The sequence below is a fragment of the Ixodes scapularis genome, unplaced genomic scaffold, assembly GCF_016920785.2.
Source record: "Ixodes scapularis isolate PalLabHiFi unplaced genomic scaffold, ASM1692078v2 PGA_scaffold9__187_contigs__length_104089568, whole genome shotgun sequence".
NCBI classification, from domain to species: Eukaryota; Metazoa; Arthropoda; class Arachnida; order Ixodida; family Ixodidae; genus Ixodes; species Ixodes scapularis.
Window position 1 is genome coordinate 7,965,779 of NW_024609884.1, and position 13,989 is coordinate 7,979,767.

General features: G+C 48.0%; 1 protein-coding gene across 1 annotated transcript; it reads right to left on the reverse strand.

Moving 5' to 3' along the window:
- Positions 1 to 1,600: 1,600 nt before the first annotated feature.
- On the reverse strand, positions 1,601 to 12,640 carry LOC8041777 (E3 ubiquitin-protein ligase makorin-1-like). The gene is made up of 2 exons (XM_029991415.2): positions 12,616 to 12,640; positions 1,601 to 2,811 (listed from the first exon to the last, which is right to left on the reverse strand). The coding sequence occupies exons 1-2, from the start codon at positions 12,638 to 12,640 to the stop codon at positions 1,601 to 1,603; spliced, it is 1,236 nt and encodes a 411-aa protein (XP_029847275.2).
- Between the last annotated feature and the right edge of the window lie 1,349 nt (positions 12,641 to 13,989).

The window sequence follows — 13,989 nt, forward strand, 5'->3', positions numbered from 1 at the left end:
AAACAAGCGAGACATGACCACGCGGCTCAGCGTATACAGTCAATCGATCCACGATGTGTGGGATCCGTAGCCAAGGCCTTCGTTCGGCGCCGCAAGGAGTTGAAGGGGAGCTCAAACTAAAGCCCCTTGATAAAAGCGTTTTTTACAAGTACCGCCAACCATTGTTGTGTAAGCGCGCGAGACCCGTGCCATGAGCGGGTGCTGCGCCGCCATTCGCTTCCAAGGCCCGCTCATTTCAGTGCTGCGCCGCCATTTGCTTCCAAGGGCCGCTCGAGACATGGGCCTCGTGCACTCGCGCATTTGACGCTACTTGCACGACAAACGCAAACACATCGAGGGGCTTTAGCTCAAACAGCATAACCAAGTACGACTCACGGGAGCCTAGCTGCGTCGGCGCGCGCAAGTGGCTTCCAAACGACGAAACCTAGCTCCCACGTGACCCAACGATGTCACGAGGCAGATCTCACCAACGGATGACTTCGTACCGCAGCCAATAGATAGCGTAGCGAGCGCGATAAACCTAAAGCCCCTCGACGTGTTTGTATTTTTTTTTGTCTTGCGAGTAGCGGCAAATGCGTCAAAGCACGAGGCCCTTGCTTCTTGCAGCTCTCTTGGAAGCAAATGGCAACGCACCACGCACTCGCTCGGGGCACGTGTTTTGCGCTTTTCGCGCAACAATGGTTGCCCGTACTTCGAAGAAACACGAACCGTAAATTGCGTCCAAAGGCTTTAGATAACCCTCCTCCCCTCGCCACTTCTCCAAGATCCCTAATATAGTAACTCGAGGCACTACACGCACCCTCGGCAGAAGCCGAACCCATCGAAACTTTGCATCGAAGCATGCTCCTCACACGCTCCACTCCTGAATAAATTTAAACTTGTCCATTCGTTATGATAAAACCCGGGGGGCACATGAGTTTGTCATGTGCGCAACGCATCCGAAATCACTTAAAAATCGTTTTAACCAAGCATAACAAAGAATAACGAAACGGCAATGCACGCATGATGCATTCTGCACTCCTCGGGTTTATCAGAATGTTCGAGAGAAATTTATTTACGAAGACAGTCGTCCCAAATATAATGGCTAGCTCTATGAGGAAAATCATTATTTGTTTTGTAAAGCAGGAATCAGCCGGGGTCTGGTTTCATAGATACGCATATTTATTAACACAACAGCAACAACAACACCTTAGCGACTTTGGAAAAAAAAAAAAGTCACCAATTAGAATGCACTGCAAATCAGGTAAAAACAGCGACTTCTCATATTGCACCCTTTTTCACGCATTACACAGCATACCAAAATGGTTTTCTAACCCAAAAGACAGGAAAGGTAGTGACATCTAGGATAGGTAGCGGTACAAAACAACTCCTCTTATTACTTTGTTTGTTCGGTATGGTTCTCAGGCTGTGTGTCTCACAAAACCAGAATTTCACTCGCATCAGAAAACACTGCTCGTTTCTTCGGCAGTTGTTTTGCACACTGATGACGAAGTCACGTGCAAAACACGTGACTTTGCAGTCAGTTAACTACAATAAATAAAGAAAAAACGAACAAACAGCAAAACCAAAGGAAAAGAAACCCCCGATGGCAGCCCCCATTTCAGAAGGCGGCGTAGCGCTCGAGAAGGCTGTTCCATTCGATTTCCTCGTCGTCGGTGTCCGGGACGGTGGGAAGCATTTGGTTGAACGTCGGGAACAGAAGGTGGTCGCCGAGGTCGAGGAAATCCCAAAGGTACATGCCGTGGAGCGTCTGGATATCGGATGCCCTGTTCTCCCTCCTCCTGCGCCGGGGCGGGGGCAGCACCGCCTCGCGTCTGTCCGGGTACAAGTGCTGGTAGAAGCAGGCCCTCCCGAAGGGGCAGATGCCTCGGCCCTCTTGAAAATACCTGCACGGCTTGACGCTCATGGCCTTCTTGTACTCTGCTATGAGCTTGTCCTTTTCGGGTCCCACTTCCACCCAGAAGCTGCTCGGAGTGACAAAGTCCGACTGAGTGCGGCACTCTGGGCAAGAGCGTACGGTCGTACTGTCGAACTCTTTGGAGCCTCGCCATTTCCGGATGCAGCTGAGGCAGAAGACGTGGCAGCACTTCTCCAGGATGCCGAACCGTCGCTCTGAGCTAGGTTCCTTGTCGATGACCACGTCCATGCAGATGCCGCAGCTTTTGTCCGCGCTGCGCTGCACGGCGAAAGAGAGTTCCATGTCTTCCTCGTGCTTCTGGACACACTCCTCTTTGTGCTGCCTCCGCTGCTCTTGGTCGTCAGGATGAAGACACCACTTCTGACACAGGTCGCACTGCTCGGGGTGCGCCTTCAAGCACCGTTTGCCTAGGAGGCAACCTTCGCTGGTCGCTCTGAAAGGGCAGAGCGGCTTCAGTGCGCCTCCTATAACATCCTGCGTCTGTTGCGGAGCCTCCTCGTGATGGCGTGCGTGGGATTCCGCTGACGTTTGCACGCCGCTTTCGCTTTTGGGTACGAATTCAGGCGCGTCGACCCAGTTCAATGGCGCCTTATGCGTATCGAGCTTTCGCGGCCCGGCATCGGTGTCCGAGTAGGGGGAGACCCCACCGTTCTTCTGTGTCACCCTCGATGAAGGCAGTCCGGATCCCTGGCCTTCCGCCGAGCTGCCCGAAGAGGACGCTGCGAGCGACGTGTGGCTCGGCTCTCGGTGCCCGTCATTGGTGCGATGTCGGCTCTGACCTTTTCGGCTGTTCTTGGGTTTGTTGGCGTGCCCTCGACCAGCCGGGATATGTTCATAGCGACACCTGCTTCCGTACATGCAGTTCCCTCGGAGGTAGTGCCTGCACACGTTGTCCGGCATTCCGGCGACCAGCTCGTGTGAAAAGGGGCACGAATCTCCCTCTCTGCACGTCCCGCTGAGAAAAAACCTGCAGAGGTAGCTTCGGAGCCCACCCTCCGCCATCTTAGCTTCTTCCTTTTCTTTCACGATGAACGCCCGAACCTTGAAAGACAGAAAGCATTCTATAAATGTAAAAATAATTGTATGCACGTATACATGGAATAACTAACCTATTTCGAGAAAAACGCAAATATAAAAATAAAATATGTGAAAACCCGGTTGCATGAAGAGGAGCAGGCGAAGCCGTCACTATGGAGGCAGTTTTGTAAATGGTTTCGGAACATCTTTAATCACAGTTGACAATGTTCTCGGTTTTCTATCAAATACTGCGGATCGATATACCACCATTTCGCTTAGAGAGCGATATAGGCCGTCTGCGTTTCAAATGGCATTGCAGAAAAAAAAAAAAACGACTTATTTATCGGTAATGGGTAGTACAAACTCGCATCTGAAACTGTCGCGCGTGTAAAAGAGTATGATATCTGGTGCCGCACGCGATCACAGGAAAGATGCAAAGGTAGAGTAACACTGTAGTACAGTGAACTAGAATAGGAGTAGTAGAAAATAGCCGGCCTCCAGGTGAGGCGCTTCGTGCAGAACCTACCAGGTAGCGCTGGCGTTCGATTCCGGAGCACTCCTGCCAGCGAAGTTCGCGCCAAGTGTAGCTGTTTTTGATCTTAGCAGTTCATTAGTGTGGCCTATGTATGCTTGATGGGTGTTTCAACGTCTATGAAATAATGTTTAAAGCTTGCTTGGCAATGTAGTGAAAACCAGGGTAGCTAGTCTTGCATGGTGGCGCGTAGCGGTGCGCATCCGTTTTCTTTCTCTTCGTTTTCATTGCTTAGCGACAAGACTCGAACCTATGTAATCACAATGCCAAGCACTTTGCATTCACGCAAACAATTTGCGGAAACGACCATAGACACCACAGAAACCACCTGAGAACGTACGCGACTCCATATCCCATGTTGCAGTAGCCATGTCCTCCGGATTTCGACAACAGCGCTACCCGCGGCAGTCTACACTTCTGGCTTCATACGGTTGATTGGGCACCGCCGACGCTTTTTCCACTGCGCCTATATTCTAGTTCACTGTAGCAAAGGAACAGCAGAAATCAAAACACTGCCGTAGCACAGGTCAAAGCTATGACCTAAGATGCTAAATGCTCGAGCCGGGAGACGACCCGTGTCACACGTTCCAGAGCGTGGGTCTCCTGCGTCGAAGCTTTGAAGTAAAGTAATTCTCTTGTATGTATGTGTGGACAGTGGGAACGTAGTCAGCCTCAGTGGGTGACTTGTCTCTCGGCTGTAGATGAGACATTTAGCCAGTGCAGTACAGCTGCTAGCATGGGTGGGGTGGGCAGGGGTGAGGTTTGAGCCCGGGTTCTCTGGGTTCTGCAGCACGAGTTTTGGCTTTACGCGCTTTTAGCTGGGGTGCGTTAACACACACATGCACTGATCACCCCTGGGGCCTTATGTAGCGCTTTTTGGATTCCCACGGCGACAAGAGAGAAGGAAGTGACGTCAACAACGCAGCAAACGCAGATTGGATGTTAATGAGAGAGAGTCATTGACGAAGAATTTCCGCAGAAGAAACATCCAACCTGCGTTTGCTGCGTTGTTGACGTCACTTCCTTCACCCTAGTCGCCGTGGGAGTCCAAAAAGCGCAACATAGGGCCCCTAAAGCTTTGAACTAACTGCGGTGACCTCTCCTTGGCTAGTACAAACTCACCGGATTGGCCCTCGCAAGACTTCTGGTGCCCTCGTTTTGGGTAGCTAATTTGATCAGTGTTACGACTGGCTTCCTTGGCTCCGCCTTGGAGTTGGCCTTCACCTGTCGCCAATGGCAGCAAAACCTCTTGTCGCGTTGGGCCCCGACGCGGGCCACGACGCTAGACATTCACGCTCAGATTCCCGAGACCAACCCTTGAGTCATCGGGCCGGTGGTGGCTTACGATCAGGGCTCCAAACACAAAAAGAAGGGTCTTCCGGAGGTCACGAGACCATCTGGGACCGCCGGCCCTCGCAAGGAGAAATACCGGAGTACGTGTACGTGCTTGTGTGTATGTGTGGGTCTGTCGGTGTTGAGTTTCAGCACGTGCGTCGACTCCTTATACACCAGCCACCGAAGCGCGGCATCAGACGCCCCCGAACTTCGAACACCACATGAACACTCGAACGCCGGGGGAGGCTACTCCCTCTCTCTCCGCGGGCCTTCTCGCCCTCCGAGGGTTATATAACATGGGCTCGGAGAGCCCGAAGTCGTCGATTGTCAATTGCCGATCACCGAATACACGGTCGACCTTGCTACCCGTATATTCCCTGTACATAAAAGTTCTACTTCAGTAGCCCCACAGGCCTGTTTCCTCGGGGCCATATGCTAGCATCGAGCCATAGCCCTGAGATCGTCACCTCCCAAACGCAACATCAGGTACCGGAGTGGTTTGGCAAAACGACCTCATCGCCGAGATTTTTCCCTTCTTTGTTGTGCTGATGAACGGAAAATGCCTTTTCACGTCCAAAATCGGCTAGATTCGACGCCATAAAACAATAGACCCGTTGCTTTCGGGCAGGGGGCGCAAGCGCGTGCGCAAGACGCGACCATGTTATGCTGGCAGCACTATCCTGGCAGCGCTGTAACGTTCGATTTTGCACGTGCTACGTTCGAATGCAATCATCAGTCAGCATCTGTAGACGCCCGATAACAAAACGTTTAAAAAATAAAAAAAAGAATTATGCAGCTCGCGGCCTCAGCTTATATTGCGTTCTTTCATAGCTTCTGTGAGCTCGTATGTTTCACTTTACGTGATAGCGAAGCTAAAGCTACTTGCAAAAACATGTTCCCCTGAACGATGCTCGCACTGCACGAGCGCGCGTGCTCGGAAGGGACACTGCAAGCTCGGAGCTCGCCTCTGCTGCGCTGGCACTAAGAATGGAACGGAGTATAAAAAAACTGTAGTGAGGAAGCGTGATAACGGGCACGTTCGATCCGTGAGCCAAATATTTTATTTTGCTCGCCTGGAGCGCTGCTCAAAACTTGAGAGCTACGGGCCTATAGAACTACTAGGGCACGCCAGAGCCGTATATGTAGAGAGTTTGGCCATTCGTTGGGAAGTATAGGAGACAAATGAAGCGGCGCCATTGGCCGAAAGCGGGCTGGGCGTGTTCCAGGGCGTCTTCAGAAATTCGAATGTGACCAACCAGAAGCCGGAAATAATACCCTGGCGGTGGTCGCAAGAAACAAACCTGATAACTGCATTGGAGTAACTCTCGATGGCTGAAAATATGGTACACGTGATGTTTCAATCACACTCATCTGAAATGATGGTGGAAGAGTGCGACTAGCGGAAAGATCGACATAATCCTTACGCCGAGCGCCGGGAATCTGCCGTCAGAGCGGTCACGCTCTGTCCGCGCAAAACAGAGTTGAGCGGCGCATTCGTTTCTTACATCTTTCTGCATGATCATGATGAAACAACACATGCACCCTATTTTTAACCACAAAGAGTTACTACACTTCACTTTTACGCACTTATTAAAACCATATACGAACATAGACCTTCGATGATCGATCGGCTCAGAATTGTTTCTCGCTACCACCGCTAGGGGATTCTTTTCGGCTTCTGGTTGGCCAAGAGAGCATGCCAAGCCCTCTTTCCGAGTCTGCCACACGCCCTGGCTCTGCCCGCGCCTCCCATTGACCAAACTCTCTACATATACGGCTCTGGGGCACGCGTCTTTTATTTCTGGGTGGTGGCGTCTGGGTGGTGGTGATGTTGCAATGCTTCGGTTTCTTTTCTTTTTTTCTTTTTTTCTTCTCTGGAAAGCGTTTGACGGCGTATCCTGCCTCGAGCTTTTAGCGTCTCAGCTATGACCTTCGCTAAAACTGCGTTTCGATTTTGTTTTGTTTTTATTTTTGTACGTTTTTGTGATCGCGTGCGGCACCAGAGCCGGAACCACTGATCTCTATTGTAGTAGGCTGAATCGCTGATCGGGACTTGTGTCGCTGGGGTCGAGCTGTGGTGGGCTAGAAGGGGGAGGTGTTACGATCCCGCTTGCGAAAGTGACTCTAAAGGCCGGTTCAGACACTTGCGTTTGAGTGCGTTTGACTGCGTTGCGTCGAGTACCGAAAGTGAGTCTCCGGCACATCTGTGCTTCGTATGAAGCGTGGACTCCAATTCAAGGAATCATCATGGCACGCGATATAAGCAGCAGGGATGTCCTGGTTTCTCGCTGCCGCAACGCAGTCAAACGCAGTCAAACGCAACTGTCTGAACCAGGCTTAAGATTCAGCATGCGGAGCTGGGGTGGGTTTTAGCGATGGAGAGCCATCGATTTTTTTTTTTACACCGGCAATTATCAGTAGTTCATTTTAGGGGGTACATTTTCCAGCGTATATACATCGCCATTTGTCCGTCGCTGTGTGTTAATGTCAATCACCGTGCAAGCGTAGCCGTGTGTTCCTCGCCGGTACCACAGCGCATACGACGGCGAGCACAAATCTGAAAAACAAAAAGCTTGTGCCAGCTGCGAAGTTAGGGGGGGGGGGGGGGGGGTAGAATCCAGGCCCCTGTTCTTCTGAAGCAGTAATCCACTCGGACACGAGTCTTCTCTCTTTAATACATGGAAATAAAGCCTGCGGCTGCAGAATATCAGGTCAAACGCTCATTAACAACACAACACACAAAACTGTGTTCGAACCCAACAGAGACTCAACGCTCATTAACAAGACAACGCACAAAACAGTGTTCAAACCAAGCAGACCAAGCGGACGTAAAAATGATCGATGCCGCGTTACCTTCTCGCCAGAACTGGAGGTTGAAGCTAACAAAAACACGCTGGGATTCCATCTCCCATGTATTTTGTCAATACAGGCAACGTGGGCGTTATTTTGTTTACATGCCACTACTAGAAGCTCGTTACATGGCGGGTAAACAGCGTCTCTGTATACACGACTCTGGCCAAACCCAACTCAACGAAACCGCCACCGACTCCGTGGTAACTCTAGGAAACTCTTGTTTCATTGAACTGCACTACCTTTTTCGCCCAGCGGAGTCACTCCTGACCACAAAACATAAATTTATAAGAACTGTGAGGGCTGTCAGTTTTACTGTTTGTTCACAAGCTATTTGACAGTCTTCACGAAAAGCAGCCAAATATTTCGGTGCCGACAACAGCTTAGAAAAGGGGGAAACGGCACTTTTTCTCGTTTTTTCCCATGGAGTCCCATGCATTGGCGAGTGACGTGTCAAGTGATGGTTGCCGGTGGTGCCACTCGACCCCAGCAAGGCAAGCCCCGATCCGCGATAGAGCCTACTACAATATGGTGATTCCACGTCGGTTCATGCAATGATGGTCCGGGTTATACTTTAGATATTTTTGTTAAAAATATATATATGAAAGCCATGTTCTTGGGAGGAACATTCAGCTATATATGAACGCCGTAACAATTGTTTTCGCTGATATAAAAAATAGAGAATCTCAAGGCGTGGAAATTGAGAAGATTTCACAATGCTACTTTGCACAGTCGTCATTTTTTTATCGAAGCTTTCACGTCACCATAACTTTTTTTAAATATGTTTTAGAAAATATATACAACACATACAAAAAAAATATAAATAAAATATTTCTATGCAAAAAAAAAAAAAAATCAAACATGGCATAAAAACGCGTTTTAGAGGCATATTAACATTTTTTTTTTTTGCAAATAAACATCTTTTATAATACTTCACAACACATATAAAAATGCGCGTGTTTAAATATTCTTTACGGATATATAAAGATAATATGTCCATACTTAATTTTATTTTTGTTATTAATGCGGAAATGCGGCTGATTTCTCAAAATGTGGCAAGATTGGACGTCGATATTAAAAAAAAAAATCCATCTTTTAGTTGTTTTTTTATTTCCCCTTGGCACTTTGCAGTGACTTGAACTAACCTCTGATGACAAAAGATTAAGTAACATATGACCTCCGAACGGGAAAAGCTACGACAAACCTTCACTCGGAGCAAGCAGACGTCTTCGTTATAGCGGCTTTGCCGCATAACGTCGCCTTCATGGAAGCGTCAAAAACTGGAAAGCGGGACTCTATCGTAGAGAGTGGAACGCCCTGCTGTTCCGAGCATTGCTTTATCGTTGCGTGACCATACCCCCCCCCCCCCCCCAACCCGCCCCCTTTTTCCCCACCCCTTATCTCGAACAAGAAACGCCTGCGAACATCACTGCTGGCGGCAGTTACGAATCGTACCTTGAAACCCAAAGTTAAATACGTGAAGAGTCAGTTACGCGAAATTAAGGTGAGAGTAGTTGTACGGGAAAATATGCAGGAAACCATTGCAATCTAAACCCTGAAACCAGGGGGGGGGGGGGGGGGGGGAAACAGACAGTGCGAAACGAATTTTCAAACGCAGCTGAGCTTATTCACAAGAAGAACGAAGATAAATGCATGCATGCCCACGCAGAATGAAAAAAATAAGGAAGATAAAGACAGGCGACCGCAAAGACTTGACCGAACCTAACCGGACAAAGTAAATCACTCTAAGCTTAAGGACAGCAACGGGAACGGGAAAAAAAAAAATGGGCTTGCTTTGTATGTTTATAAAGCCTTGATCTCCAGAGGTATACGCTTCAACGGGTGGTCTGTCTCTTAGCTGTAGATGAGAAATTTTGCCAGTGCAGAACAACCGCTAACCTGGGGTTTTTAACGTGCATCACGCAGAAGTGATTACACGAACGCGTGCCGGTACGAAACTCACCCATTTCGAAACGGACGGGGGCGGTGGGGAGGTTCCCAGCGCAAGCTTTCGCTCCACGTTCCGAGCTGAGACGCGTTAGCCCACTCGGCCACTTCCTCCCTTTAACGGGAACGGGCACCTCTCGCAAGAACCTAAAGAGATGAGTTTCACCACGCTATGTGAACCGACTGAGACAGAACCCCTAACCCCCTCTCCTAATTTACCGCCGTAACCTCCCTTCCCCAGTACACACTCACACACAAACTACACTCCGACACCGAAAGGAAACTTTCACAAAGTGATTAAAAAAAAAAAAAAAAAAACGGCTGACTATCGCTATCCTTACAGGAGATTCGATGTCTTTGGTGCTGAACAAGTGGAACTGCAAACACCGTGCGCGACGCACCGATTACATCTACAAGGGAAGACAGAAGTTGATAACCACAAGGACATTTCCTTTCGGAACCGGGTATTCGGAACCGGGAGTGAGAAATTCAGAACCTCTCAAATAGGCGTTTGCGAGGACGTTTCAAGTTCTGTCATTTACGAAGCGAGTAAGAGCCTAGTGTCAGATCGAACAGCCATGGCCCAACGATTCATCACCGTGCGATTGTTCTGTGTGGACTATCTACGGAGACACAAGAAAGTGTAGAGCGATAGGCACCTCGTGCCGGTAGGGAGACTCAACAAAGTGCGGTTGGAAAAGCTACTGGCTCCACGGACAGTGAACGAATCTGACCTTTTATGCCAGCATTGCTACAAATGCCTCCAGAATGAGATTGCTATATACTCCTCACAACGTGAGTACATCAAACTCTTCTTTCCGGGACTCACATGAAATGCTGGCTGAAGTGAGTCAAGACTCGTGTGCTGCTAGTCCACCTCCAAACTAGCCACCTCCAAACATACTAACATTACATCCAAACTAGCCAGACTAGCCCACCTCCAAACATTACTGCTGCTAGTCCGTCGGTAACTCCATTAAAACAGCGTAAAACCATAAAAAAAGGCGCGAACGTATTTGAAGAAAAAACAAGCTCAAGTGAGTTCTTCGATTAGAAGAAAGCTATCAAGCGTTTATGACGTGAAAACCGGCGAAGACAGTTGTGAGCATTGCGCGAAGAGGTTTGACGCGTTCCGTGAAGCGCTGAAGGCATGCAGTTCCCACCAGGAACGCAAACGATTGTACACGCTTCTGCCATCAAGCATCTCGAAGAAAGAAATATTGCGTCTGGTTCCGGAAGCGACTGCCTACATGATTGATCATATAAGAAGACTGAAGCGTAAGAGTGGTGTATGGGCAACTCCTGCTCCCTACATGGGGAAAAAGGCGAATGCCGAAGACGTGAGGGTTGCAATTGAGTACTACACACGCGACGACCTCGCATGCTCTGTTCAAATCCCCAACAAAAAAGACGTCGTCAAAGCCCTTATCAACGACAACATGTCCAAAGTCGTAAAAAGGTTTATGACCCGCTCTATTAAGAAAGCTTACCGGCTGTTTAGGAAGGACCATCCCCATCCAGAACTATAGGCATCTCCAAATTTTATTCCCTACGACCAAAATGGGTAAAAAAAAGTCCCGAGCACGAGGTGTGTGCATGCATACGTTGCGTCAATTTTGGGTTGTTTTTAACGGCACTAAAAAAAGCCCAAAGAAGACATTTACTGAAGACGACCTCAAGCGCATCTACCTCTGCAGCGCTCCACAGAACGATTGCCTCTTGCGCCGTTGCGAAAAGTGCTTAAAAATGCAGAGCCTCTCGGTGCAGTCGCTCCATCTTGACGAAGACGAAGATATCTGTTTCGCATTATGGGACGCCGGCGAACTCGTCAAAAAAGTTATGGACACTTCCAACTTCTTGCGGGAACTGGAGATCGAAAAGTATAGACAATTGCAAGCATGGCGCCACAAGTGGTGCCCCATGCGTGCAAGCGCGTGCAACGCGCGGGTGAACGTAGCTTTGGCAAGCCCGTAATCGCACGGGCGTGCCTGCTCGAGCAGAGACATGGCGGCGGCCAGTCGCCCAGCTTGCAATCGTCTATATGAGGCATCCTTACATCCGTGACCTTCAACGAAGCCTGATACATCACACTTGAACCGCCTTACCACCCAAGGCCGTGATGTTCCACTTCGATTTTGCGGAAAATTGGACAGTAATCTTCCCAACCGAAGTGCAGAGTTTTCATTGGAAAAAAAACTCAAGTGTCTCTCTTCACATGTGTGGTTACGTCCACGCAAGGCACGCAGAGCTTTGCCGTTGTCAGCGATGACACAACACATGACACAGCTCACGCTCTTCTAGCCACAGAGGCCATAAAAGAGTATGTTGATGAACATTACCCAGTCTTTTATGAAATAATTTTTGTATCAGACGAAGCGGCGGCGCATTTTAAGAATCGCTTCCAATTGCAAAAATCGTCACGGAAGCCGTACTCTTCGGCAAGATAGATCTTTTCAGCCACTGGACACTGAAAGAGTGCTTGTGATGGAGTAGGTGGTGTTCTTAAACACCACGCAACGCCCACCAACTTGAGATCTTTGCTCAACTCAACGATTGTCACCGCTAAGAAAATTGTGTAAGTGCTACATGAAAAAGTAACAAATGTCTGCATGTTCCACCTGTCTGCGGAACGGGTTCAAGAGTTTCGTGCGGCGCAGCAAGCAGAGTTGACCACTGTAAAACCTGTGCGAGGAATCCAGGCATCTCATCTCTGGAAGTCATCATACGCTGAGAGGCCGGATGTATACATGGCCACTTGCACAACTGAGAGTTTTAAGCTCATGTATGCATAGTTAGCGAATTCGCAGAGTGGGGCCGTTTTGTTTTTGTGAATTGTAAGCTAATTAATGGTTTTACAGCTCAAAGTCCCTTTTCGCGTCAGTTATACTCACCCCTTATGAAAAAAATAATTTTAAATATATAAAATACATGCCATAGCTTATGCTCAAAAAGTTCGATGCGGTGCGGCAAAGCCGCTATGACGAAGACGTCGGCTCGCTCCGAGTGAAGGTTTGTCGTAGATTTTCCCGATTGGAGGTCATACGTTACTCAATGTTTTGCCATCACAAGTTAGTTCAAGTCACTGCAAAGTGCTAAGGGGAGTTTAAAAATAAAATAATATATGGAGTTTTTTTTTTTTTTTTTTAATATTGACACCCAATTTTGCCACATTTTGAGAGAACAGCTGCATTTCCCCGTTAATAACAAGAATAAAAATAAGGCTGGGCATATTATATTTATATAGTCGTAAAGAATATTTAGGGACGCACATTTTGATATGTTTTGTGAAGCATTACAAAAAATGGTTTATTTGCAAAAAAAAAAAAATGTGAATGTGTCTCTAAAACGCGTTTTTATGCCATGTTTGATAATTTTGTTAGCATAAAAATATTGTATTGATATTTTTAATTTTTATGTATATGTGTCGTATATCTTCTGTAAACTGTATTAAAAAAAACTTAGGGTGATGTGAAAGTTTCGATGAAAAAGTGACTGTGCAAACCAGCATCGTGAAATCTTCTCAATTTCAACGCCTCAAGCTTCTCTATTTTATATCTCAGCGAAAAAAAAAATTGTTACGGCGTTCATATATAACTGAATGTTCCTCCCAAGAACATGGCTTTCATATATATTGTTTAGCGAAAATCTCAAAATTATGACCCGGACCATCGTAGCACTAACTGACGTGGAATCACCCAATAGAGATCAGTGGGCGAACCCCCATCAGTTAACTGAGGAAAGCCAGCTCACTTCAACTCGGTGAAAAAAAATAATTGGAGTTGTGTGGATATTTATACAGCGCGCTGTTGGTCATCCATTTCAAAGTTGCGACGAGTCACTCGCTGCAGATGAGAAATTTAGCCAGTGCAGTACTGTCTGTAGTCTTTAACGTGCACCACGCAGTAGTGATACACGACCGCACGCCGGTACGATGCTCATCCAGATCGAAACGGGCAGGGGTGGGGCTCAAACCCAGGGTCCCCGAGTTCTGCAGCGCGAGCTTTCGCTCCACGTGCTCCGAGCTGGTGTGCGCTAGCCCACTCGGCCACCGACGCTTATTTTTTTCTTTATGGCCAGGCATCATTCATTCACAAAAAAAAAAAAAAACACTTTCAGAAACACTTATAAAAAGAGTGCAAGCTGAATTACGGCTGACGCAGACTGATTAACATGAACTTAATGTGACCAGTCCGTCTATAGAATTGGCAACCAATCAGGCCCATCTCCCAAAACCTTATACACTTCTCTAATTTGAATAATGCCCTGAGTAAACTAGTGACACACTGTTCAAGCATCTACATCAGCATACCGCCTTTTGCGCAAGATACAGTTCACAGTCCAGGGAACAAATATGCACTTTTCGTCCAACCATTTTTTCACCGGAAGTGTT

Excerpts from the sequence above, each read along its gene's own strand:
- LOC8041777 (XM_029991415.2), bottom strand. The coding sequence starts at position 12,640 with ATGACCTCCAATCGGGAAAATCTAC. Across the intron at positions 2,812-12,615 it reads CTCCAATCGGGAAAATCTAC|ACAACGTGTGCAGGCACTAC; the intron begins GACAAACCTTCA and ends CCGGAATGCCGG.